Consider the following 26994-nt stretch of genomic DNA (forward strand, 5'->3'; position numbering starts at 1 on the left):
GAGAGAGAGAGAAATCTGATGGTTTTGGGTGGCTAACGAGCTCATTTTCGAAAGAGAAGGACGCCCATCTTTCGACACAAATCGGAAGATGGACGTCCTTCTCACAGAAACGTCCAAATCGGTACAATCGAAAGCCAATTTTGGACGTCCCCAACTGTACTCCGTCGCAGGGATGGCCAAAGTTCAAGGGGGCATATCGGAGGTGTAGTGAAGGTGGGACTTGGGCGTGCCTAACACTTGGATGTCCTTGACCCATAATCAAAAAAAAGAACGTCCCTGACAAGCACTTAGATGTTTTCACCCGGACCTGTTTTCTTACAACTAAGGCACAAATAGGTGCCCAAAATGGCCAGATGACCACCAGAGAGAATCAGAGATGACTTCCCGTTACTCCCCCAGTGGTCACTAACCCCCTCCCACCCTCAAAAAATATCTTTAAAAATATTGATTGCCAGCCTGTATGCCAGCCTCAGATGTCATACTCATGTCCATGATAGCAGTATGCAGGTCCCTGGAGCAGTTTTAGTGGGTGCAGTGCACTTCAGACTGGCGGACCCAGCCCCATCCTCCCCCTAGCTGTTACGTTTGTGGAGGAAACAGCGAGCTCTCCAAAACCCACCACAAACCCACTGTACCCACATCTAGGTGCCCCCCCTTCACCCGTAAGGGCTATGGTAGTGGTGTACAGTTGTGGGTAGTGGGTTTATGAAGTCCACTGCAGTGCCCCCTAGTGTGCCCGGTTGGCATCCTGGCATGTCAGGGGGACCAGTGCACTACAAATGCTGGCTCCTCCCATGACCAAAGGGCTTGCATTTGGTCGTTTCTGAGATGGATATCCTTGGTTTCGAAAATCACCGAAAATCAGAAACGTCCATGTCTAGGGACGACCAAATTTAAGTATTTGGACATCCCTGACGGTATTTGCTAAACGAAAGATGGACGTCCATCTTGTTTCAAAAATATGGGTTTCCCCTCCCCTGGATCGAGATATTTTGCGAGGACATCCAAATCAAAACTTGGACGTCACTTTCAAAAATGCCCCTCCACAGTTTGAGGTTCAGTATGAATGATGTGTAAAAGCAGTTAATGAAGTTTAGGAATAGTTATGCTGAGAAAACTGAATTTCCTGATCAATATGCGCAGGAAAAAGTGGTCAGAAGTGAGAATTTAATTTCTGGTTATTAAAGAGGTTTGTAAGGAAATCTCTTGGAATATAAAAAGAAACAAGAAGAGCTGGAAAGTGTTGCATGCACAAGGGGGTGTACCAGTCAAATGACGTTGCTGAAATGTAATTATTACTATTTAAAGTGAAGAAGGAAACCTCTAAATTGACTTTGCCCAAGAAGTATAAATGGAGTGAAAGAGTGATATAGGGAGTAGTTGCAACCTTATATGGCAGTTTGACCTCTAGCTGTAGTAATACAGTAACACTTCTAGGGGTCACTGGTGCCAATTTGAACCTGACATAAGCAGAGGCAGGAGCAACTGGGACTCATATCTTCAGTCACTGCCCCAGAGAGCCCACAGTTTAATTCTGAATACCCTATGACATGCGTTTGAGAGAAACCTAGTGGCAGGAGGAGTTAATCTCCCTGGCTCGACTGAGTATTCTTAATTTGTGTGTGTGTGTGTGTGTGTGTGTGTGTGTGTGTGTGGAGGGGGGGGGGGGAATAGCTTTGGAAATTTCATTTTTGGAAGGAGTGGTGAAGATGCAAGAGTCAAGATCTCTGCTTCTGGAGCTTAGCAATGAGAGGATGGAAATTAGGTGAGCCTGTGAAAGGGGGGGGGGGGGGTTCAAGTTATAGACATGGACATGGTATATCTTGATTAGCTGTTGGTTATGTAATAGATAATATGATTAGTATTTTGGAAAAGCTTAATAAAAATGTTTATGCATAATTCTTTTCAAGTAAAAAAATATAAATTAAAAAGAGCCAAAATAAAGCAGAAAGGGTACTAAGCTAATCCATTAAAATAAAGTTGCCTCCTTTCTATATGCTGTTTTTTTTTTCTAAAAAAAATAACTTGTTTCTCTAAATCTTTGTTTTCATTTTTCTTGCTTTGAAGCCAATATATTATCTATGAGATTTCCTGCAGTTTAATGGACTCATTCATACACACATCATTTTGCTGCCCATGCAAATGAGATAGTAGCTGAATTCTTTGCAAACTTTTACTATGAAGACTCAAATAAAAAAGCTAACTACATCTCTCTGAGGTATAGTTATCTTTTTATGCATGTATGTAGTTATGTTTTTATGAGACAGGTAGCTTGCAAAGATATGTTTTCACACAAGTTTTTGTTGAATTCAAATTAGGTCCTCGTGTACTAAAATGCAAAGTGACTTCACAAAAGAAACTCTGAGTGAAAAATAGGTACAAAATATCTGTAAACTGCAAAAATGACAAATTTAATGCATTTTGTGATGTTTTCTCAAGAAGTACTCTTTTATGAAGTAACTTTTCAAAAGTAAGCTTCATAGTAGTAATGTTTCATATGGAAATTACTTATAAGGGTGTAATTCTATAACTGAGTACTCATATTTAGGACCCCGGAGAGCACTTATTCTAAAAAAGAATTGAAATTAGATACCTGTATAATGCATATGCACTTAGGTGCTGGCACTAATGCCAGCTACAGAGCTGGTATGTGTGTGTGCCTAAATGCCAGAGAGATACAGGTAACCTATAGAATTATAATGGAACTTATATCCACATGGGTGTTATCTACAGACCTCTGGCACAAATGGAGAAGCTAGACAAGGATCTGATAGAAGATATTCAAAAGCTTGGTATGAAAGGGAAGGAGCTACTTTTAGGAGATTTCAACTTGCCCGATGAGGATTGGAACGTCCTGTTGGCAAAATTGGAAAGTAGGGAGATTTATGGAAAGCTGATCATTAAAGGGAAAAAAATGGCAAATTCAGGGCCCCTTTTACCAAGCTGTAGCAAAAGGGGGGCTGCACTGGTGTCACTGTGTATTTATGAGGCACGCCAAGGCCCCCTTTTACCACAGCGGGTAAACGAAGGTCTTTCTTTTTTGAAGAAATGGCCATGCGACAAGTGAAGCACTTGCTGCATGGCCATTTGGGGGGTATCCCTTACTGCCACCCATTGAAGTGGTGGAAATGGCTCCTGCACTAACCCAGCACTAACAGGGTAGCACATGGCACTGCCCGATTACTGCTGGGTACACACTGGCGCTACAAAACTAAATATATTTTTGTAGTGCCAGATATGATAGCGCTAGGGTTGGGAACTACTGCCAGGCTGCTGAGGTAGCCTAGTGGTACTTCCTTTTTAATGAGCAGTGAGCTCGCTTTGGGCTTACCGCCACTTTATACAAAGGGCCCTCAGCATGTGAAAATTGCTTTGTGAATCTATTTTCTCAAGAAAAAAATCACTATTTTTCTGGATGATTAGGTTTTTTTCCTGCACATCACAGAAGCAACTCTGAGTGAAAAATAGGTACAAAATATCTGTAAACATGCAAAAATGCAAAACCTTCATGTGTTTTAGTCAGCATATCTCAAAAAAAGACGTGGAAGGCCATAATCGAGCGGGGACGCCCATCTCTAAGGATGTCCCGCCGAAAGGGTGGGGAAACTCGTATTATCGAAACAAGATTGGCATCCATCTTTTGTTTCGATAATATGGTCGGGGATGCCCAAATCTCAACATTTAGGTCAACCTTAGAGATGGTCAACCTAAATGTTGAGATGGTCGACCTTAGAGATGGTCGTCCCCGGTTTTTGGCCATAATGGAAACCAAGGACGCCCATCTCAAAAATGACCAAATCCAAGCCCTTTGGTCATGGGAGGAGCCAGCATTCGTAGTGCACTGGTCCCCCTGACATGCCAGAACAACAACGGACACCCTAGGGGGCACTGCAGTGAACTTCAGAAATTGCTCCCAGGTACATAGCTCCCTTACCTTGTGTGCTGAGCCCCCCAACCCCCCCCAAACCCACTCCCCACAAATGTACACCACTACCATAGCCCTAAGGGGTGAAGGGGGGCACCTATATGTGGGTACAGTGGGTTTCGGGTGGGTTTTGAAGGGCTCACATTTACCACTTCAAGTGTAACAGGTAGGGGAGGATGGGCCTGGGTCCGCCTGCCTGAAATGCACTGTACCCACTAAAAACTGCTCCAGGGACCTGCATCCTGCTATGATGGAGCTGGGTATGGCATTTGAGGCTGGCATAGAGGCTGGCAAAAAATGTTTTTAAAATTTATTTTTGGGTGGGAGGGGGTTGGTGAACACTGGGGGAGTAATGGGAAGTGATCCCCGATTCCGTCCGGTGGTCATCGCGTCAGTTCAGGCACCTTTTCGAGGGTTGGTCATGAAAAAAAATGGACCAAGTAAAGTCGGACAAATGCTTGTCAGGGACCCCTTCTTTTTTCCATTATCGGCCGAGGACGGCCATCTCGTAATCACGCCCCAGTCCCACCTTTGGGACGGTGCCAACACGCCCCCGTGAACTTTGGTTGTCCCCGCGACTGAAAGCAGTTGAGGGCACCCAAAATTGGCTTTCGATTATACCGATTTGGGTGACCCTGAGAGAAGGACACCCATCTCCTGATTTGTGTCAGGAAGATGGGCGCCCTTCTCTTTTGAAAATTCCCCTGATAGTAGAATTAGAAAAGTTATAGAGAAGGGCGATGAAAATTATAGTGGGAATAGCACAATTTATCTGTGAGGAAAGGTTAAAGAGGCTAGGGCTCTTCAGCTCGGGGAAGAGATGGCTGAGGGGAGATATGTTAGAGATCTAGAAAATACTGAGTGGAGTAAAATGGGTAGACATAAATCACTTGTAAGTAGTAAATTTAAAACAAATCAGAGAAAAGATTCTTCACTCAACATGTAATTCTCTGGAATGTGTTGCCAGAGAATGTGGTAAAAGTAGTTAGCTTACAGGGCTTAAAAAAGGTTTGGACAAGTTCCTAAAATAAAAGTCCATAAGTCATTAATAAGATGGACTTAGGAAAATCTACTGCTTATTCCTTGGATAGGCAGCATAAAATCTGTTTTACTCTTTTGAGATTTTGTCAGGTACTTGTGAACTGGATTGGCCACTGTTGGAAACAGGATGCTGGGTTTGAATGAATCTTTGGTCTATTCCAGTATGTTGATGCTTATGCTCTTATGTTCTTATTTGAAAAAAATAATATTTTTCTTCCCTGCCATCTTCCTATTATTATGAAGTGATCAATCCACATTCCTTTATTTTTCTCAATTTTCTTATTTCCATGTGATCTAAAGAAAGAGAAAGCGGGAGATCCACCTTTTGTTAAAACTTCTTAACCCAAATTCATATCATCTGCATATTGTGGTAATGGAAAATTCTCCACTTACACAGTTCACTTCCTATCTTGAAACTTAAAATAATCAACTCTTTACCTAGAAAATGTATTTTAATTAGTGTTTTATGTATCTTTTAGATAATCTAACAATCTCAGTATTTCCATGATTCAATACTAGTACACGAAGTAGGGAGTACCAGCACAAAATAATTTTTCGTATAAATTTCAACAGATTTCTCAGAAGAATGCTTTGACTCTGTAACAACATTACTTGATGTAGGAGCACATGCCATTCATTGACATTGCTCACATTCAAATGCATCCTCATTCACTAAGATCCCATTCTCTGTGCCCCCTTTTTTATATGCTTCATTAACAAAACACTTGCTTAGCATATAAACTACCGTTTATTCTCATCTAGCATTAGTGCTAGCATAGTGGGACATTTAAAAGCAAAAACACACACAGTTTAAAATCTGGAGACAACTCAGCCATCTCAAGTCCAGCTGTGACTGCCACCACTTTCTGTCTCTTTCCTTCCTAAGCAAAGAGGTAAGTCATCTCTGGAGTTTTACATCATGGGTTTCTCTCCTTCACATCAGAATTACCAAGCAGCCCTTTAAGTTAATATATTTTCTCATTTATTTTCACAAAACAAAGTCTCCGTACAATTCATAGCAAGGAAGACTTTTTTTTTACCCTTCTGTCCCATTTTCTGCAATGCCCTGGTTTCAAGTAATGCACACCCAATCATATATTGAGGACTGAATCAGTCTTTCTTTTCCTTTGGATTGATACACTAGCAAAGTATTGAGTTTTCTGGGATCTTGCCAGGTATTTGTGACCTGGATTGGCCACTGTTGGAAACAGGATGCTGGGCTTGATGGACCTTTGGTCTGTCCCAGTGTGGCAATACTTATGTACTTAAAGTTCCAACTAGAGTTTCTAATGTTTGCTACTGCATTAACACCATTAAAAGAGGTCTTGGTCTGGTACTGGGAGCTGATAATATTGGCCAAGCCCTACCTGGCGCACTCCAGGGGAGAGTTTGTGAAGGGGGAGGAGAATGTGGGGGGAGTGGTAAGGGTATGAGGTGAGAAGAGGGAAGATGGAGTAGGGTATTGTTAAGATAGATGGAGAATGGATGGGAGGTAGTAACTGGAGAGGTTGGGATTAGCATAAGGAAAGAGGGAAGGGAGTGAACAGGGGGATGATTGATTAGAAACATGGATCAGGGCAGAGTGGGTTGGAGTAGGCAAAAGGTATAAAGAGGGGCGGGAAGGGATTGTTGTGGGAGGGCAGGGCTGAGGAGGTGGTTGGCAGGATGAGTTTGAAATGTTATTGCATTACTTGAATGCTGAGGGCTATACAAAGGCCCAGGGATTGGAGACTCATGTGTGTCGCCGCCATGGGATGAGGCACAACTCTGCGGCACCGCAGAATGCTCAGGGGATGGAGTAAAATGGAGGGTATTAAATGGAGCTTGTGAACAGCTATTTCAGCACTGAATGGCTGTAGGGGAAGGGAACTTTGTATGTTATAAGTTAATCAGTGCATATTTTAAAATTTATTAATAAAGCTGCAGCCATTGTCTTGCCAAACTTATAGTGAAATTACTTGTAGTGTGATATAATTGGATGTGTTTGTGTACAGAATGGTGTGAGTGCCAATGTTATGTCTTATTATTTTACTGCAAGTCCTATTTTATGCAGTGAGACCTAGTTATTAATAATGCATGTTAAAGGTATTAGCACACAGTAGTGTATGCTATTTGTTATTCTCCTTCTGGTTCAAAAGCTGTTTTTCTCCCATAAAATAAGAAGTTTTTTAAAACCTTTCCATGAGCAAAAATGAATTGCATGTCCCCCTCACAGTTGCTCACTAGTGTTGCTCCCATTATGCATTTCTTAACATAGAAATTGTCCAGTATTTGACACAATTCGCTGGATTCTGTATGTGGTGCTCAAAATTGCACGTGCAAATGTGGGTGCATGCCTAATTTGTGCATGCAATTTAATTGAGTAACAAACCAATTAGCGCCAATAATTGGGTGCAAATAATCAATTATTGGCATTAATTGGCAACAATTAGGATTTGCACGTGCATCTTGCTAAGCAGTATTCTATAAAGATGTGTGTGCAAATTTTTTAGCATTCAACTAAAAAAAGGGGGCTATGGGAGGGGCATGAATGGATCGGGCCATTCACTAAAGATGCACATAGTATTATAGAGTTCGAAGGATCCATGCTTATCTTACGTGCAAGGATTTTCACCAGATTTCAGTAGGTGTAAATTCTCACATCTAAAGATGGGTACAGATCCTGGCACTACATGCTATTTCTATAAATGGCACCCAACTCGGAGTGCCGTTTACAGAATACCCTTCAGCACACGTTTATTTCGGCACACAAATTTGGGTGCCATTTACTGAATCTAGTCCAATATCCTTTCCAGAATGATTTTTCTACTGCCCCTAAACAGCAAATTGTATGCATCTAAATAAATAGCAGACACTTAAGAATCCTTGTTCCTTGCTTATCATGATTGAATTCCTGAACTGTTAACATCTAGGAGTCACAAATGCCATGCAAATAAGGCAACCCATTTTTCTGATCAATGAAATAGGACAAATGTATTTAGATATTTCTGCAAGGTGGAAAAGATACACATGCAGAGGTAGAAGGAATACACATACTGGATTCTTTTAGTTATAAAAACTAGATGCAGGATTTTATGTAGTGGTATATACTATGGATAATAACATCAACAGTCCAAGTTTTTTTTCATATCATATATTAACCACACCTAATATATATGCTAAAAATGTATTATCCTATATAATAAAACACACCTCCAACATTCTGAAGCTGACTGCATGGCTGAGGCATTCCTGCTCTCTGTATCCATCTCCTGAATTGACATCACATACTTCAGGGTTCGTCACAAGCAGAAGTGACCAACCACACAAGGTTTCTCTGCTTCAGAATGTTGGAGGTGCATTCTATTAAATAGGATTGGTCAGTTCCTTGAAGCACAGCCAGAGCTCAGCGTCCTGCACAGTAACGATCAGACACCAGAGAGAGAGAGGGAGGGCCTGACGAGAGAGGGAGGGAGGGGGGGGGGGGGCTGACACCAGAGGGGGGAGGTATCTCTGTCACACACACTCTCTCTCTCTCTCTCTCTCACACTCTCTCTCTCTCACAGTCAATGTCTTTCTCTCTCCAACTCTCACACACTGTCTCTCACACACTCTATGTCTCACACTGTATCAAATTCACTCTCTATGTGTCACACAGTCACTCACACACTCTCTTGGTCTTATACACTCAGTCTCACAGAGAGTCTGTGTCTCACACTCACTCTCTCTCTCTCTCGCACACACTGTATCTGTGTGAAACACACTCTCTCTCACACTGTGTCTCACATACGCACTTGCACACACACACACTCTCTCTCACAGACACACTCGCACCCAGACTCACTCTCTCTCTCTCTCACACACACACTCGCACATTCACTCTCTCTCTCACACACATTCACTCTTACATACACTCTCTCAAACATACACACTCCGAGGAAAACCTTGCTAGCGCCCGTTTCATTTGTGTCAGAAACGGGCCTTTTTTACTAGTATATATATACACACAAGACTGGAATTGATATATATATATCAAAAATAAAACCACTTATCTTCATTATAAGATCAATTCCAGCTCTTGTGTGTATACAGCTGCTCATTAAGATCTTCAGATCTCAAAATCTTTGTTTTTCCTTCAAGTGCGATAGTAACAGTACTCATGTTTCCCAACTTGGATCCAGGTTTTGGTATTATGGCTTCATTAGGGGATACCTATAAAATATTGCAAAATCACTATTTCACATCTTTAATTCAAAAAACAAAAATTAAACTATAATCTTCAACACACTGACAGAAGCAGAAAAGCATCTGGCTCTCTAAGGACGACCATCTATAGGGATGACCTAAATTTCAAGATTTGGGCGTCCCCGACTGTATTATCGAAACGAAAGATGGATGCCCATCTTGTTCCGATAATACGGGTTTCCCCGCCCCTTCATCGGGACGTCCTGCGAGGACGTCCTCAGGAAAACTTGGGCGCCCCTTTTGATTATGCCCCTTATGGTCTGTCTCAGTATGCAATGATTATATTCTTATAATTGTAATATGATTTATAGATAATATATAATTGAAATAATCACACATTCTGTGGCATACTTCCGGTTTTAGGCAGCTGTCTTTTCTGAATTCCAGTTATATTCAATTAACTACAAATTTGAAGGAACCCCCCTTCCCCCCACTCATACAAAAAAAGAAATTCAAAGATAGAATATGGTATTTGATGGATAGATTTTGAAGATTTGGATTGTTTGAAAAAAGCAAAATACCCATATCACATGGGCAATGCATATGATGTTTTCAACTAAGGGTGACCTTTTGCCTCATATGTGACATGAAAATCCTTACATCATTGACAGCCGTTCTGTGATGCTTTTGTGTCTATTGGGGCTTGGATAAGGAACCTCTGGCTCATCATGTTACATCCTGATCACTTAATCTGAATCAAATGTATCACTAATAATGTGCTATATGTAGTGTTTCCAGCCACTAGAAAGTGATTGTCATCAAATCTTATTTGCTGCTTCCAAGCAAACACAGACAAACCAGATCTGCTGTTAAAAGAAAACATGTTCATGCCTGAACTGTATGAATGAGAATATGTTTATGTCCAAGGGAAACATTAAGTTAACAGTGTGAAATGTGTTGTTATGAGTATGATAACCTGTGGGACTGAAAATTAAATAATTCCCTCATTACCATACTAATAACAATGATATACTTATGGCTTTTCATTTTAAGGAGAGGATTCAGGACAGCCCATCTCCATCACCATCTCTGGAAGACACTCAGAGGCCAGGGAGCCATGCTTCTTCACATCAAAGCAGTAGTGTATCCAGTTCTCCATCCCAGGTTGAAAACACACCAGACAGAATTGGTTGGTACTGCCATATTTTCTTTCTATCTAGTTGGAAAATTTAAGCCGTTGGTGGTTGAGGGTGGGGGGAATGAAGAATTCACTCCTTCCACAAAACTGAACAAATGAAAATTGGGAAAGGAGGAGACTACTTAAGCAGCTGTATGGTTTGTACCACTAGGTCACTAGCAATGTGAGAACCCCTTGGAAGTGGGAATGTTTGACACAAGCATTTATTATTTATTTCATTATAATAGGGATTTATTTACTACCTTGTTGAAGAAATTCACTCAAGGCATGTATTTCAGGTTTAACCTGGATATAGGCAGTGAAGATCTACATCAGTTAAATATTCAAATAATAGCACATACACATTATAACATAATGTGCTACATACAATGTCCACATAATAACACTAACATATCTTAATAGACATCAAAGGGGAGAAGCAGGGGTGGAACATATAGACAGATAAGACAGTGTATAAGAGTTTAGATAGATGATATGGGTAATTAATTTAAGGAAAAATTGTATGTGCAGTCAGAAAAAAATGCATACATCTCAGCCACTGTGTGTAGTAATATACGATTCATATTAAGAAGGGGCTGTGGGAAACATTTTTGCCTCCTGCCCCTTTAAGATTGTTCCTCAGAGCATCAGCTCCCACATTAGAGAAAGTTAAGATATAGATAAGTTTTCAGGGCCAATATGCAGTAAAAGGGTTAACTAAAGCTCTGTTGAACTTTCATTAACTTATAAGCTACTTGGCATTTTCATGTAATTCAGCTCTTTATTTTGCCACACATCAGAGCTGATTTATTTTCATGAAGAACCAGAATGTGGTTTAGCATTCATTGTTGTCCAATAGTGCAGGTTAATACAGCTTAGCAAGTCAGCTTCATACAGACAACTGCAATTTCTGTTTCTTGGATTTGATTTACTTGGCTGTACTTTGAGAGGCATTGAAATTTATGTAGTATTGGTTTTAAAAAATCACTGTTTTATTGTTCTCTGATTAGAGCATTCCCTTGCTAAGATACACAGTGTAAGACCCTTTTAATATCTTTTTTGAACTTCAGTCTATAAATTGCAAACAAGCAAAAAGGCTCAGTTAGGACAGTTAAATAAGATTAGTGTTCTTAAATGTATGACTGAATACATAATGACAATAAAATCAATGGTTTCTCTAGCACCTGCTCTTTATACTTAAATTTCTCTAGCCAATCAATTGTTAATTCCTTAAATATACGCATATATTTTCTAGAAGTCAGTGCATTTTCAATCATTTTTTATTACTAGATAATTCTTATGAATAGATCACTTTCCCATTTATTGTTGCATGGAGGAAAAATTTGTGGGTTTTGCCAGTTTTTAACTGTTTTTGCTCTAATCGGACATTTATGAGAAAAGTGCCTCTTAAGTAGATAATTGAAAAGGATGCATGAATGTCCAAATTTTGTCCAAGAAGAGATATTTGGAAGGTATTTCCTCTTCATGCTCTGTTTTTAGTACCTTATTTTTGCCAGCTATGACATTTAGTTGCAATCTCTTGTTCATAGCTATGCTGACTAACACCAGAGAAGGAGAGCTCACTGACCAGGATACTGGGACCAGTCTTAAAAAGATCCACAAGGAAAAAGGTGGAGTACGAGTTTTCTTATGTATACTAAGAGCACAGTCATAACCCATCCTCCTGAGCTCAGGTTTGTCCAGCAAAATGTTGTCATTTAGTAATATATTGATTGTGAAACATTTTTAGAAGCTGTGCTGTAGGAATGTTTTATAAATATATAGTTTAAGACTAGACACTTTACAAATTTGAACTACCAGAATATTTTATACTCTGTGATCCTTATACACTGTGTTTTGGCTGAATTGAAGCCTTGCAAGCAAGATGGCAGATTTGTAATCTAGGGTGGAGGTATTGGTTTATTGTTTGGAACAATAATATTATAAGCAAATTCACTTAGGGGCCCTTTTACTAAGCTGTGCTAAAAAGTGACCAGGGCTATCCTCAGCATGCTTCCCATGCACTGAGATCACTTTAGTGCAATGGTAAAATTGCCCCATTTTCCATTATTCCCATTAATGACCATGCGTTACTTTCCCTGTTAGTGTAGAAACACTTACCAACACCTATTGTCTAGGTGGTAAGGGCTCATGCGCTAACCACATGGTAATTGGTTAGCATGCGGTGATATAGCTGCGCTAATCGATTAACACTGAACACGTCTACTCTCCACCCCAGACATGCCCCCAGGGCTAAAAGATAAATTCTGTTTTTTTAACTAGTGGGTAGCACGTGCCAATCCCAAAAGTATTACTGGGTGCCTGACCGCACCCCCCTCCCCACAGTAGAGCTTTTTAACATGCGATATACACGTGTTAGTACTTATTGCAGCTTAGTAAAAGGACCTCTTTGTTTCTCCAGACCTTCCTGCTTTTTTTAATAATTGTCATCATGATCAGGTACCAGCAGTTGATGATCAGATTATTTAGTTTATATGTAGCTGGACTGTAATAGATTCTGAAGTTCATTATAATGCTGGTTGGATAAAAGGTGCAATCTAATTTCAATTTATTGTCAGTAATATAATATATAGGTTACACTCTCATTTGTAAATTAACAGACAAAAGTTCCCAATTGATTATCATTTTGGAGTACATTTTTGATGGAGTGTCTAACTGCAAAAGTAGGCAGGCACTCTTCCCTCTAAGTTGAATGGGAGTCCTCTACCTAGTCCTGCCAGTGGGGGGGGGGGGGGGGGGGGTGCTGTTTCACTATCGCATTTTGAATAATGAGGGACAAGCAAGCTCTGCAGGACTGCAAGGAACCTGCCTGTTTCTCGCCATTGAAAACACAGTATTGAAACACCACCCCCAACTGACAGCAATGCAGCTGGAGGACTCCTATTCAACTTAGAGGAAACAGTTTATGCAGTTACATTTAAGCCCACATAAATTAAGGTGATTTTCAAAGATGTGGTGCCCATGTATATTTTCTTTCAACACTGGGTTCCTATGCAATTAAAGTATAAAAAAATGATGGAGTAAGTAAAAAATATTGGAAATTAAATATATGCATACTGTTTCTAAACACATCTCTGGAATGCTCTCCAGAATGCCTTTTGTCTATATGACCAGAGGTGCATGCATTACTAGGAGACAGCTGACTTCTCTGAAACTGCTGTGGATAATAAGGAACTAAGCCCAGCCTCTGTTACCTCCCCTTTTCTGAATTTCTATTAAGTACGTGTGAGGATGTTAAGCCCTAATGCATAGTTAGTGCACAGGAAAATACTTCTTGCAAAATGCGTTAAAGTTTTGTGTAGTAATTCGCCATGTCCTGCACGCTAAGTACACATTATTTATTTTGCAGAAATATGTTTTTGGAGGGGAATGGGTGGGGAAGCGTGTTACGATTGGCATGCACTACCAGAATAACACAGATATAGCGGAATTAGAAAAGGTTCAAAGAAGAGCGACCAAAATGATAAAGGGGATGGAACTCCTCTCATATGAGGAAAGGCTAAAGAGGTTAGGGCTCTTCAGCTTGGAAAAGAGACGGTTGAGGGGAGATGATTGAGGTCTACAAAATCCTGAGTGATGTAGAATGAGTAGAAATGAATCAGTTTGTTTTACTTGTTCCAAAAGTACAAAGACTAGGAGACACTCAAGGACGATTTGGGATTCTGCTAGATACTTGTGACCTGGCTTGGCCACTGTTGGAAACAGGATACTGGGCTAGATGGACCATTGGTCTGACCCAGTATGGCTACTCTTATGTTCTTATGTAACACAGACTTAACATGGAAACACTTACTCCCGGATTCTATATAGCATGCCTAGATTTACACACGGTTCTGCATGTAAATCTAGGTGTATTTTATAACTACGCACGTAGATTAATTGTTTTAACAAGCTGTTAAGCATTGTTAACAGCTCTTAACAAGAAACAAACATTAATTGGCAAAAAATTAGAATTTACGCATGTACATTGCTAAGCGTTTTCTGCTATGTACTACACATAAATTCTAATGAACAGATACTAAAAGGGGCATGGTTAAGGGCATGGAAATGGGCGTTCTAAAATATATGTGCGTTGTTATAAAATATGGACTAGTGCGTGTAAATCTATGGGCATGGATTTACACCAGCTTTTCATTGGTGTAAATGGATGTGCTTAGATTCAGTGGTATAACCTACACCTAAGTGTATCCTAAAGCATGGTATTTAGAATACACATAAGCATAATTGCCTAGCGTGTGTTAATTTTAGGCGCCATATATAGAATCAGGCCCTTAGCGCCTCCCTAAATAGGAGGCAAAAAGTGTTCCTGCATTAATTATTTACAGCTACTTTGCACCGACAACCTGCAAACAAAAAAGCCTTATTTTACTGACACGGTTTGTTGTGTATTTTAATAAAAGGGCACCTAACATTCTGCTTGCTCAGATATGGCTGTCTTTGGCAGTTTAGATCTACTTTTACCCAAGAAAAAAAGTGTCTAACAGCTAGAGTTACTAATGCATGCTACTGCTTTAGCATGCACTAATACATTTAACACATTTAAAAATTAGTAACTAGGTTCCACTGCATAAAACAGAACCTACAGTAAAAATAACCCATGTTAACAACAGGTCCTTTTACTAAGCGCCAGTAAAAATAGGCCTTAGCGTTCCCTTACACGAGTCTTTCCCATGCGCTAAGGCCATTTTTACCATAGCCATCAAAATCCTGGTTTTCTATGTTTTTCTGTTAATGACCTTGTGTTAAAGCTGCCATTAGTGCAAAGCAATTTTTAATAATTACTGCTGATGCACTTACTGACACCTATTTCATAGGTGGTAAGAGCTCCTGCATTATCTGTGCACTAACTGGTTAGTACAGGAACGTTAATTCTTTGCCCCGGACATGTCACCTCAAAAAATTATTTAGGGGTCCTTTTACTAAGCTATGATAAAACATGGCCTGCGCTAGTGTGAGCGCGTCTTTTGGGTGTGCGCTGGACCAGTTTTTACCGTGTTTGGGAAAAGGAGCTTTTCCTCAATGGGCTGAGAAAAGGGCCTGCAGTAAAATTGAAACCAGCGTGCACTTATTTACGGCCTGAGTCCTTAACACCACCCATTGATCTAGCAGAAAGGGCTTACGTGCTACATGCACGATGACTGATCGTCACGCGCCAACTGCTGATTAATGCAGGAAACGCCATGTGCAATAGGAAATAAACAAATAATTTGTCCAGTTGTTATGAGTGCGCGTCAAACCTGAAATTACCACCAAAGGTGCGCGCTAGTCTGGTGGTAGTCTCGTTTTGGTGCACACTGCATATGCGTAGAGCCTACCGCGCCTTTGTAAAAGGGCCCCTTAGTGCATGGTTACGGCACCTGCATTCATAAACAACCATGTGACGCTGTAGTTTATCCCAGGGTAATTCATTTTTTGCTGCATAAGGCACACGTTAGCGCCTAGAGCAGCTTAGTAAAACGGCCCCAGTGTTAGTACAAGCAAACACGGTAGGGCATAGTAGTAGCTCTATCTGTAAATCTTTAAATATTTGCCCTTGTAAGTTTTCTATATCATTGGAGGCAGTCAAAATTTTTCTTCAAACTTAAGGGTAGGGTTAAGCATGGATAAAACTGCAGCCACAAATATTGTCCATCTTTTCCTTTTCCTCAAGGATGTGTCTTTTTGCAAATTTATGAAGCACCCCTCCCTATCATATTTGCTGGTTAACTTTTCTGCTCACTACAACACTGAATATCAGCCTCCATGGTATTCTGACAATATTTGTCACTTTTATATTGACATCAAGTCAATATCATAAAAAGTTTCATATCATACATTTTTTAATTATGCATATTATTCTACTGCTTGAAAAAAATGCCTACTTTAGTAATTTAGGGCCCTGTTTACAAAAGTGTGCTAGCATTTTTAGTGCGCACTAAAAATTAGCATGTGCTGTGTAGATGCCTATAGGAATATTAAAGACCTTTACGTGGTTAGCGCATGCTAAAAATGCTAGCACACCTTTGTAAACAATCCAAGACCACCTAAACTTCAGAAAATCACTAAAAACTCACCTCTTCAAAAAGGCCTATCCCACCGATCCAACGTAAATCCCCATACCCAGCAACACAGCATAACCAATGATTGTACTGGACAATCTACTATCCTCATTCCCCTCGACCCCATAACGCCTGATTCACATCTGCCTCATTTGACCTTAACATAACTTTGTATTTGTTATCAACCGTATTGGCAACCGCCTCTACGGTACTATGTAAGCCACATTGAGCCTGCAAATAGGTGGGAAAATGTGGGGTACAAATGTAACAAATAAATAAACAGGGCACTAAATTAGTTGACTTCTTTAGAGTTGGATAAGTTTGAGACTACTTTTATTGTCAGTTGACTCATTAAGGCCCTGTGAGGGTAATTCTGTAAGGCGCTCACTAGTTTTAGGCATATACTCGTATAAATGAGCAGTTTCTGGCTAAATTATTCTATAAGTACATGTCTAGATGTGATTTGCAGGTGGGCATTCGCATAGGAGTTGTTTGGATGGAGCATACTTACTCTCTTGGATTATAGAATACTAGAAGTTACACAAATTCTTTTGTAATCTAGGAGCAAACATTTTCACGATCTATAAATGATTGTGCCTTAAATGTAGGTGCATTATCAGCCACTTGCATTATACAATAGTTACTTCTGCCACCAAAATTTAGGTGCTCTTTTGTAGATGTAGCAAAGTACAAAGGTTATTGTTTTATGGTGATATTATAGAACATGTTAGCATGCAAGACCTATTTATATGATATGTTGTTGATTTCTAATCTACCTTGAACTTATGGAAGGGGCAGGAATTCTGGGAAGGGGGGGGGGGGGTTTCTTCTATTCTATCCCCATATCAGGGCTAGGGCTGGGAAGGAAGACAAGCCCATTGGGCTACTAGGGAATGGAGATCCACTCCCCCCCCCAGGGGAGATGGTCCAGGGGGACCTTCAATTCAGACTAGTGGGCTCTTTAATTGATGGTATCATCACACAAATAGCATCTAAAAAATTTTTCTCTTTCATCTCAGTGTCTGGAATGTGCAAAGGTCCTAGCTGTGGCAACCACGGAATTTTCACATGAAGTTTAGCTAAAGGTATAAATGAGCCAAGAGTTCATTTGCAGTTATTAGCTAATCTCTTGGAAATGTGTATTAATACAAAAACATTTTTGCAGGTTAGTATGCAGGGCCTGGAATTAACAAAGTACAGAATTTTACTTTTGTCCAGTTATATCATAGTCTCATTTTTGTTGTATTTTCATCTCAAAAATACTTTCTAGAGAATGTTCTATAAGCTTGAGTCAGTTGCCCTATTGATTGCATGAGAAACCAATTCCTTAATTAACCACAGAAACAGCATGCGACAAACAATAGCAGTTCAGTCAATTTACACATTTCTCAAACAATATAATTTGCCTTGTTCTGGAAACATTTACAGGTTACAGAATGGCTCTGTTTCCATTTCTTTTCCAGCCAAATACTTGATCACTTTGCGGAGACTTTTCAGAATCATAACCTCGCATTAATAACTGATGTGGGTACCTTTTTTGATGGAGATTGGACCTAATCAATAACTCATTTTATTTTGTTACTAAGAGGCCCATTTACTAAAGGGCATTAACCATGTGTTATTACATTTTTAAGAATGTTTCTCTGAGGGGTGTGGCATGGAAAGAGCATGGGTGTGGAAGTGCTAACGAGCTAGCTAAATAGGAGACACAACATGCTTCCCCACATCACATGTTAATGGGCACATTAATGCATAATCTGCAAATAACAGAAAGAAAAAAAACCCCTAAAAACGTGTTGCATTAAATCTGGGCTTAGCAGGTGGGTAAAATCCCATAACACGTTAATTCCAGACTAAAAGGGCCCCTAAATGAGTTGTATGGTGTCAGCATTTGGTCATCATCAACCTAAACCAGGGGTTCTCAACCCAGTCCTTGGGACACACCCAGCTAGTCAGGTTTTCTGGATTCCCACAGTGAATGTGCATGAGACAGATTTGTATAGAATGGAGGTTGTGCATGCTGATTTATCTTATGCATATTTATTGTTGATATCCTGAACACCTGACTGTCTAGGAGGTGAACTTTTGAAAGAGAAGGGCGCCCATCTTCCGACACAAATTGGGAGATGGGCGTACTTCTCGCAAGGTTGCCCAAATCGGAATAATCGAAAGCCAATTTTGGGCGCCCTCAACTGCTTTCCATCGTGGGACGACCAAAGTTAATGGGGCATGTCAGCGAAGATGGGACTGGGGTGTGCTTAGATGATGGGCGTCTTTGGCCGATAATGGAAAAAAGAAGGGTGTCCCTGACGAACACTTGGGTGACTTGGTCCATTTTTTTTCACGACCAAGCCTCAAAAAGGTGCCCGAACTGACCACCAGAGGGAATCGGGGATGACCTCTCCTTACTCCCCCAGTGGTCACTAACCCCCTCCTACCCTCAAAAAAATCTTTAAAAATAGTTTTTTTGCCAGCCTCTATGCCAACCTCAAATGCCATACTCAGGTCCATCGCAGCAGTATGCAGTTACCTGGAGCAGTTGTAGTGGGTGCAGTGTACTTCAGGCAAGTGGACCCAGGCCCATCTCCCCCCTACCTGTTACACTTGTGGTGGTAAATATGAGCCCTCCAAAACCCACCACAAACCTACTGTACCCACATGTAGGTGCCCTCCTTCATCCCTAAGGGCTATGGTAGTGGTGTACATTTCTGGAGAGTGGGTTTGGGGGGGTGGGGGGCTCAGCACCCAAGGTAAGGGAGCTATGCATCTAGGACCTTTTTCTGAAGTCCACTGCAGTGCCCCCTAGGGTGCCCGGTTGGTGTCCTGGCATGTGAGGGGAACCAGTGCACTACAAATGCTGGCTCCTCCTCCTCCTACTATTTAGCATTTCTGTAGCGCTACAAGGCGTACGCAGCGCTGCACAAACATAGAAGAAAGACAGTCCCTGCTCAAAGAGCTTACAATCTAATAGACAAAAAATAAAGTAAGCAAATCAAATCAATTAATGTGTACAGGAAGGAGGAGAGGAGGGTAGATGGAGGTGAGTGGTTACGAGTCAAAAGCAATGTTAAAGAGGTGGGCTTTCGGTCTAGATTTAAAGGTGGCCAAGGATGGGGCAAGACGTAGGGGCTCAGGAAGTTTATTCCAGGCGTAGGGTGCAGTGAGACAGAAGGTGCGAAGTCTGGACTTGGCAGTAGTGGAGAAGGGAACAGATAAGAAGGATTTATCCATGGAGCAGAGTGCACGGGAAGGGGTGTAGGGAAGGACGAGTGTGGAAAGAAACTCGGGAGCAGCAGAGTGAGTACATTTATAGGTTAGTAGAAGAAGTTTGAACAGGATGTGAAAACGGATAGGGAGCCAGTGAAGCGACTTGAGGAGAGGGGTAGTATGAGTAAAGCGACCCTGGCGGAAGATGAGACGGGCAGCAGACCGATTGGAGAGGGGAGAGGTGACTAAGTGGGAGGCCAGCAAGAAGCAGATTGCAGTAGTCTAAACGAGATGTGACAAGGGTGTGGCTGAATGTTTTGGTAGAGTGCTCGGAAAGAAAGGGGCGGATTTTATGGATGTTGTAAAGAAAGAAACGACAGGTCTTGGTGATCTGCTGGATATGAGCAGAGAAGGAGAGAGAAGAGTCAAAGATGACCCCAAGGTTTCGAGCTGAGGAGACAGGGAGAATGAGAGAGCCATCAACAGAAAGAGAAAACAGGGGGAGCGGGGAGATGGGTTTGGGGGGGGGGGGGGGAAATGAGAAGCTCTGTTTTGGTCATATTGAATTTCAGGTGGCGTTGAGACATCCAGACAGCAATGTCAGACAAGCATGCTGAAACTTTGGTTTGGATGCAAGGTGAGATATCAGGGGTAGAAAGGTAGATTTGGGAGTCATCAGCATAGAGATGGTAGGAAAAGCCATGGGATGAGATTAATGAACCAAGGGAAGAAGTGTAGATAGAAAAGAGGAGGGGACCAAGAACAGAACCCTGAGGTACACCGACAGGAAGAGGGATAGAAGTAGAAGAGGATCCACCAGAGTGAACACTGAAGGTGCGGAGGGAGAGGTAGGAAGAGAACCAGGAAAGGACAGAGCCCTGGAATCCAAGTGAGGACAGGGTATCGAGAAGTATGCTCTGATCGACAGTGTCAAAAGCGGCGAAAGATCAAGAAGAATGAGGATGGAATAGAGACCTCTGGATTTAGCCAGTAATAGGTTATTGGAGACTTTAGTAAGCGCAGTTTCAGTTGAGTGGAGAGGGCGAAAACCAGATTGTAGTGGGTTAAGAATAGCATGTGAGGAGAGAAAATCAAGGCAGCGGTGGTGAACAGCACGCTCAAGTAATTTGGAGAGAAAAGGGAGGAAGGAGATGGGTCGGTAATTAGAGGGACAAGTAGGGTCGAGTGAAGGCTTCTTAAGGAGCGGTGTGACCACAGCATGTTTAAATGCAGTAGGGACAGTTGCAGTGGAAAGTGAGAGGTTCAGAATGTGACAGATAAAAGGAATAACAGCAGGTGAGATGGCATTAAGAAGGTGGGTGGGAATGGGATCAGAGGAACAGGTGGTACATTTTGAGGAAGAAAGGAGAAGTGTAGTTTCCTCTATAGTAACTTCAGGAAAGGAGGAAAAGGAATGAGGGGAAGGAGAGAGAGGGGAACGGACTAGTGGAGGGAGAGGTGGCGAGGTAGAGAATAGAGAGCTGCACGGCTTCCGTCCCCGCGGGAATCCCGCGGAACCCGCGGGATTCCCGCAGGGACGGAGGCAGTTCCTGCGGGGTTCCCGCGGGGATGGAAGCTGTTCTGCGGGGTTCCCGCGGGGACGGAGTCAGTTCCTGCGGGGTTCCCGCGGGGATGGAACCAGTTCTGTGGGCTTCCCGTGGAATTGTAAGCTCCACCTGCACCAGCCTCTCATCTACCGAATACCAATTTCTTTGAGTGCTGTCTCCTCCTCCTCCTCCTCCTCTTTTTTTTAACAGCATAAATGTGGAAAGTCTTCCATTAAGGAGGTGGTAGAGTCACAAATGATGACGGAATTCAAAAAGGCATGGGATGAACACAGAGGATCTCTAATTAGAAAATGGAAGTTATATAAAACCTAACCTTAAATGGCTGCATGTGTGTGGATGTGTCAAGTGACGCTTAGATGGGGACTCTGGCTGTGATGAACTAGAGCTGATACCTGGCAGACTTGTATGGTCTGTGTCTCATACATGGCAATCTGGTGTAGGATGGGCTGGAAAGGGCTTAGACAGCAACTTCAGTGGCTGGAACATGAGGACAGTGCTGGACAGACTTTTATGGTCTGTGTCCCACAAATGAGAACATGAATAGGCTGGAGTGGGCTTCGATGGCAACTCCAGCAGTTGGAACATAAGGATGGGGCCAGATAGACTTCTGTAGTCTTTGTTCCAGAAACACGAAAGAAAGACCATAATCAAGTATATAATATCACACTCGTTGATTTAATGATGAATTGATCATGAGTGTGACTATTGGGCAGAGTGGATGGACCGTTCAGGTCTATTTGCTGTCACTTACTATGTTACTATTAATCCTCTTTGCTCCCAGGCTGGTGCACAGACCTCAGCTCTGACACAGGCACGAGAATCAGATGTCACCTGACCTACTGGCGCGTGCATGTGGCGACCTCTCAGCACACACTGCCAGTGAATCAGAGACAAATCTTACATGTGCGCACCAGAGTGTTCCAAGTTCCAACTTCCGTTCCTTCCTTGCCTACAGTGCTGTGGCTCAAATCCAGAGAGAGACTGAGGGAGCTGACTGGAACTTTCTTTTATGTACTATTAAATTCTTACGGGGATGGGTGGGGATGGTTTAAATTCTTGCGGGGACGGGTGGGGACGGGTTGGGATGGTTTAAATTTTTGCGGGGATGGGTGGGGATGGGTAAGATTCCAGTGGGGATGGGTGGGGACGGGTAAGATTCCAGCGGGGACGGGCGGGGATGGGTAAGATTTCTGTCCCCGTGCAACTCTCTAGTAGAGAATTCAAGGTTTATCTTTTGAACCTTGTCGTGAAAGAATTCAGCAAGGGTCTGAGGAGATAATGAAAGGGGAGTTGGGGAAGGGGGCACCTTGAGGAGAGAGTTCGATGTGGTGAAGAGAAGTCGAGGGTTAGAGTCAAGAGAGTTGGTGGCTTTGATTTGGTCATTTTTGAGATGGGCGTCCTCGGTTTCCATTATCGCTGAAAACTGGGGATGACCATCTCTAAGGTCAACCTAAATTCCATGATTTGGGCGTCACCGACCGTATTATCGAAACGAAAGATGGATGCCCATCTTGTTTCGATAATACGGGTTTCCCTGCCCCTTTACGGGCCATCCCGCGAGGACGCCTCATGAAAACTTGGGTGCCCTGTTCGATTATGCCCCTCCAGGTGTTCCAAGGACTGGATTGAGAACCCCTGACCTAAACTAAATTTCAGCTGGTAATGTAAGGGGGAAAAGACAATTGAGTCTTTGGACATTTTCTGAATTATCCTTTCCGCACTCATTTTCTTAAAAAAAGAAAACTGTGAAAGATATGCTGTGGGGTTTCTAGAAGTAAAATAATATACACATATATCAGATGTTATGAACATAGAAGTCGACAATACCAAAATGCAATACGCTGTGCAGGTGTATGATAAGCAGTTTATTATTGTTTATCTTAAATACCAGTATTAGATACTTATAGAGTACATGCAGTATGGCTGCTGATAAAATGGTTTTTAATCCAGTCCTCGAGCATGCAAAACCAGTTAGGTTTTCAGCACATCCACAATGAATATGCTGAAGATAGATTTGCACACAATGCTTCATTGTTATGAAAATCTCTCTTATACATATTCATTATGGATATCCTGAAACCACAGTACTGCAAGATCAATGTGGCAAACCATTGGCCCAAACCAAACAGGACCAGTGTTAGACATTCACCAGTTAATTATCTGGCATTAAATGCCGGTGCCTAACCTTTAAGTATGTATTTAAGTGGTTACACTAGTATTCTGTAAAGAAAATTAGATGCATTCGTTCCTTTATAGAACAGGCTCTCTTCAGGTACCCTCTGGGTACCTGATTATAGGCTTCCAGTTACAGAATTGTCTTCTAAAAGGGCCACATGTAGCCTCTGTATAGAGTAGAAAGTCTTCATTTCCAAGTCTGTCACTTCCTTCATTTTAATTAAGACAAAATGCATTTAGTTAACAAAAAAGTTTCAAAAGGACAAAAATGAAGTAAAAATATCAACATTTATTAAGTATGACAAGTAAGCAGTTTATACAACTGTGGCAAGCATATGTTTTCACATCTGTTTAGAGTAAAATCATCATGGTTTAAAAATGATTTATAGTTCTGAAGACCATTAAATGAGGCTTTACTGTTACTTGGAAAATTTTATCCAATGAAGATATTACTGAAAATGTTTATTCTGTTTGTGTGTACATCTATCTATCTATCTATCTATCTATCTATCTATCTATCTATCTATCTATCTATCTATCTATCTATCTATCTAGAGATAAATAAAAATATGTTTATACATATGTATGTAAATAGATATAAAAAATGGTGGGTGTTATTAAACTATCTGACATCAAAGGATCGCTGACTGTGCAGGAGGAAAAAGCCTCAAGAAGCTCACACGCGTAGAAAACACTTGGAGCAGGACTGCTTCATCATTGGCAAGAAAAATCCTCCTACAGTACAATTAACAGCAGCCAGCATCCAAACACCATAAGACGCCATTTGCAAAAATTGCCTGTACTCTAATAAGTTAAAGAGCATTAAACTTAGCTTAGGCGTGTCTTCTTCAGTTCCCCTCCTCCAGCAAGACCGTGGCCGACGGTGGCCAGACGTTTCGCTGTCTGCTTCAGGGTCCAGCGGTCAGGAGCTATAGAGAGAACCAGTCCGTCTTTTCATGAGAACTAGTCTGTCTTTTCTCTATAGCTGCTGACCGCTGGACCCTGAAGCAGACAGCAAAACATCTGGCCATCGTCGGCCGCGGTCTTGCTGGAGGAGAGGAACCGAGGAAGACACGCCTAAGCTAAGTTTAATGCTCTTTAACTTATTAGAGTACAGGCAATTTTTGCAAATGGCGTCTTATGGTGTTTGGATGCTGGATGCTGTTAATTGTACTGTAGGAGGAATTTTCTTGCCAACGATGAAGCAGTCCTGCTCCAAGTGTTTTCTACGCGTGTGAGCTTCTTGAGTCTTTTTCCTTCTGTACAGTCAGTGATCCTTTGATGTCAGATAGTTGACTAACTCCCACCGCTTTTTGTGTATATTTGAAATAATTTTGTGGGATTCTTATCCCATTTTTGATTTGGTTTATTGTAAATAGATATAAAACATAGTCCAATTTTCGGTTGGCATTTGAGCAGAGAACTGCAATTTAGGGACTTCATTATCTGCAGGGATTGGCTAGGATGAGATTTCATTGCAACCTGCCTACTCCACTGGCTATCCTTACACTCCTATACTAACTCCTTTCTATACTTTTACTTTTTTTGGCCGGTTGTAAACTGTTCTGAAGTTGTTATATAAGGGGCAGTATATGAAATGTTGTTAAACTAAATTAAATTAAACATACTTGTACTTGTATAATACTCTACCCTTCCCCTCCATAGTTTTTTAATCACCAGCTATATGAGCCACACAATTTTGAAAATTTATGTTTAGCCAAAATGGAAACTATGCAGGGTGGAAGACATTTTTGGTCAGATTGATAAGTTGTGGAATCTACCAGGACACCTAACATTTTCAGTAGGAGCTTTCACAAAGGGGCACACTCGTTTGTTGTACTTCTTCCTCTGTGTGTGTGCAGCAGTCACCTGTTCCAGACTACTTTCACCAGGATTTCAAAGGCTTGAGCACTGAAGGCTGATGAAGTCACCATTGTCCCAGGAAATAGAATACAGCAGTTCCTAAGGCAGTGCACAGAATAAGACACCAGGTTTCATTTAGTGAAGGTAATGGCTTGCTCCTGCTAGTGGTTAGTTGCTGGGTAAGTCACACATCACAACGGTCAAAGGAACAGAGGCTTGTGTCAGGTCAAGTGGTAGCGGGTGTGTTGTGCTGTTATCTCTGTGACTTAGAGCAGTAAAACATTTACTTAAGTGTCCTCTCATACTTTTGCATTGTGGGAACATACAAATCTTCAGTGCTTCTAAGTGTGTATGTATCTGACAGAATTATGTAGAGAAGAATGAGAGCTTGGGGCAACTACAGTATCACATGTGATACTTAAGTTATAAATTCCATTTGCACACAGTGGACTTTTTAAATTAATCATTGCCTGAAAGAAAAAAAATATATATGTATACAGACAGGTGCAGGACACCTGAAATAACAACTGGGAAGCATGTGACGTGGGAGTGCACTCATCTGAGACTTTACTTTTCCTAATAATTAAACTGAAAGCAAGGAGATATGGTTCATAAGGAAGAAGCCACAGGCTAAGGGCACAATACCATACTTTTTGCAAGGCGTGCAATCTGCTGAAGGCACAGTAATTAAAAACAAAGATCCACATGTCTAATCCTACTAAGTCCTTTGGCTCATGCAGTGACTGTGCTGTACACAGACAGCATTTCAAGCTAATGTTGTATTCACAAATGAGCAGTACAGTGTTTACATTTTTACCTCATAATATTCATCCTGTGATGTTCTAATGCCCCAAGCTTGGAAAATAAATACAGATCCTCTCATCTGTTTGTACTTTGTGTTCCATGGCTCGCATGGATAGATTAAACCCAAAAATTACAGAATTGTCTCCTGAAAATGAAACGCACCAACCTAAGGGCCTCTTTTACTAAACAGCGCTATCGGTTCCCGGCGCAGCAATGCCAACAAAGCCTATTTACTTTGAATCGGCTTCGTCAGCATTGTTGCGCGGGAATCGCTAGTGCAGTTTGGTAAAAGAGGCCCTAAATTGTTAATGAAAATTCCTCATTTGCTCATTCAGAGTTTTATTTTATTTTGGAAGCAGCCCAATTTCAATTAACTTTCAGGGCCCGAATCCCCTTCCCCCATGATTTTTATAATTAAATTAAACAATCATGATGGCCCCAACACTACCTCTCCCAGATCAAAACACATAATTAGATATCATAAGAAAGACATTCAGTGAGAAAGACAACACATAACTTTAAGTGGAGAAAACATCCATTTATAGCTATGCAGATTTTCAGCCATTGTAAACATTTAGGGGCACTTTTACTAAGCTGTGCTCTAAGGCCATTTTTACTGCCATCGTAAAATGGCCAATTTTTCTAATTCCCCCATTAATGGCCACCAGCAGTGGTGTGCTGGAGCCGGCTCGCAAGAGCCGGTTGTTAAATTTTTTACCGACTTGCGAGCCGGTTGTTTTTGAGGGTGGGCCGGCTCTCCTTCCTCCCTCCCTCCCTCCCTCCCTCCCAGCTACAGGGTCCGGTCCCTCCCCTGTCCAGCGAATTCTTCGGAGCAGGCAGTCTTGCCTATCTGCTGCCGGCACTGACCCTCCCCCGCTGCTGGTTCGCTCTTTAAAAATGGCCACCGAGACTTCCAGCGGCGGCCTCACGAGACTTCTTGTAAGTCTCAGCGGCCATTTTGAAGAGCGATCCGGCAGCGGGGGATAGTCAGCACCGGCAGTGGGCAGGAAA

The 26994-nt window shown here is 41.6% G+C and overlaps 1 protein-coding gene across 2 annotated transcripts in view; it reads left to right on the forward strand.

The window, feature by feature from the left end:
• DACH2 (dachshund family transcription factor 2) overlaps positions 1 to 26994 on the forward strand; it is an 847419-nt gene that overhangs the window by 683309 nt on the left and 137116 nt on the right. For both annotated transcript variants that reach the window (XM_030209554.1, XM_030209555.1), the window contains 2 exons: positions 10184 to 10319; positions 11858 to 11938. In XM_030209554.1, the coding sequence (XP_030065414.1) occupies positions 10184 to 10319; positions 11858 to 11938 (217 nt within the window). The remainder of the gene's footprint in view (positions 1 to 10183; positions 10320 to 11857; positions 11939 to 26994) is intronic.

The sequence above is a fragment of the Microcaecilia unicolor genome, chromosome 7 (assembly GCF_901765095.1).
Source record: "Microcaecilia unicolor chromosome 7, aMicUni1.1, whole genome shotgun sequence".
In the NCBI taxonomy this organism is placed as follows: domain Eukaryota; kingdom Metazoa; phylum Chordata; class Amphibia; order Gymnophiona; family Siphonopidae; genus Microcaecilia; species Microcaecilia unicolor.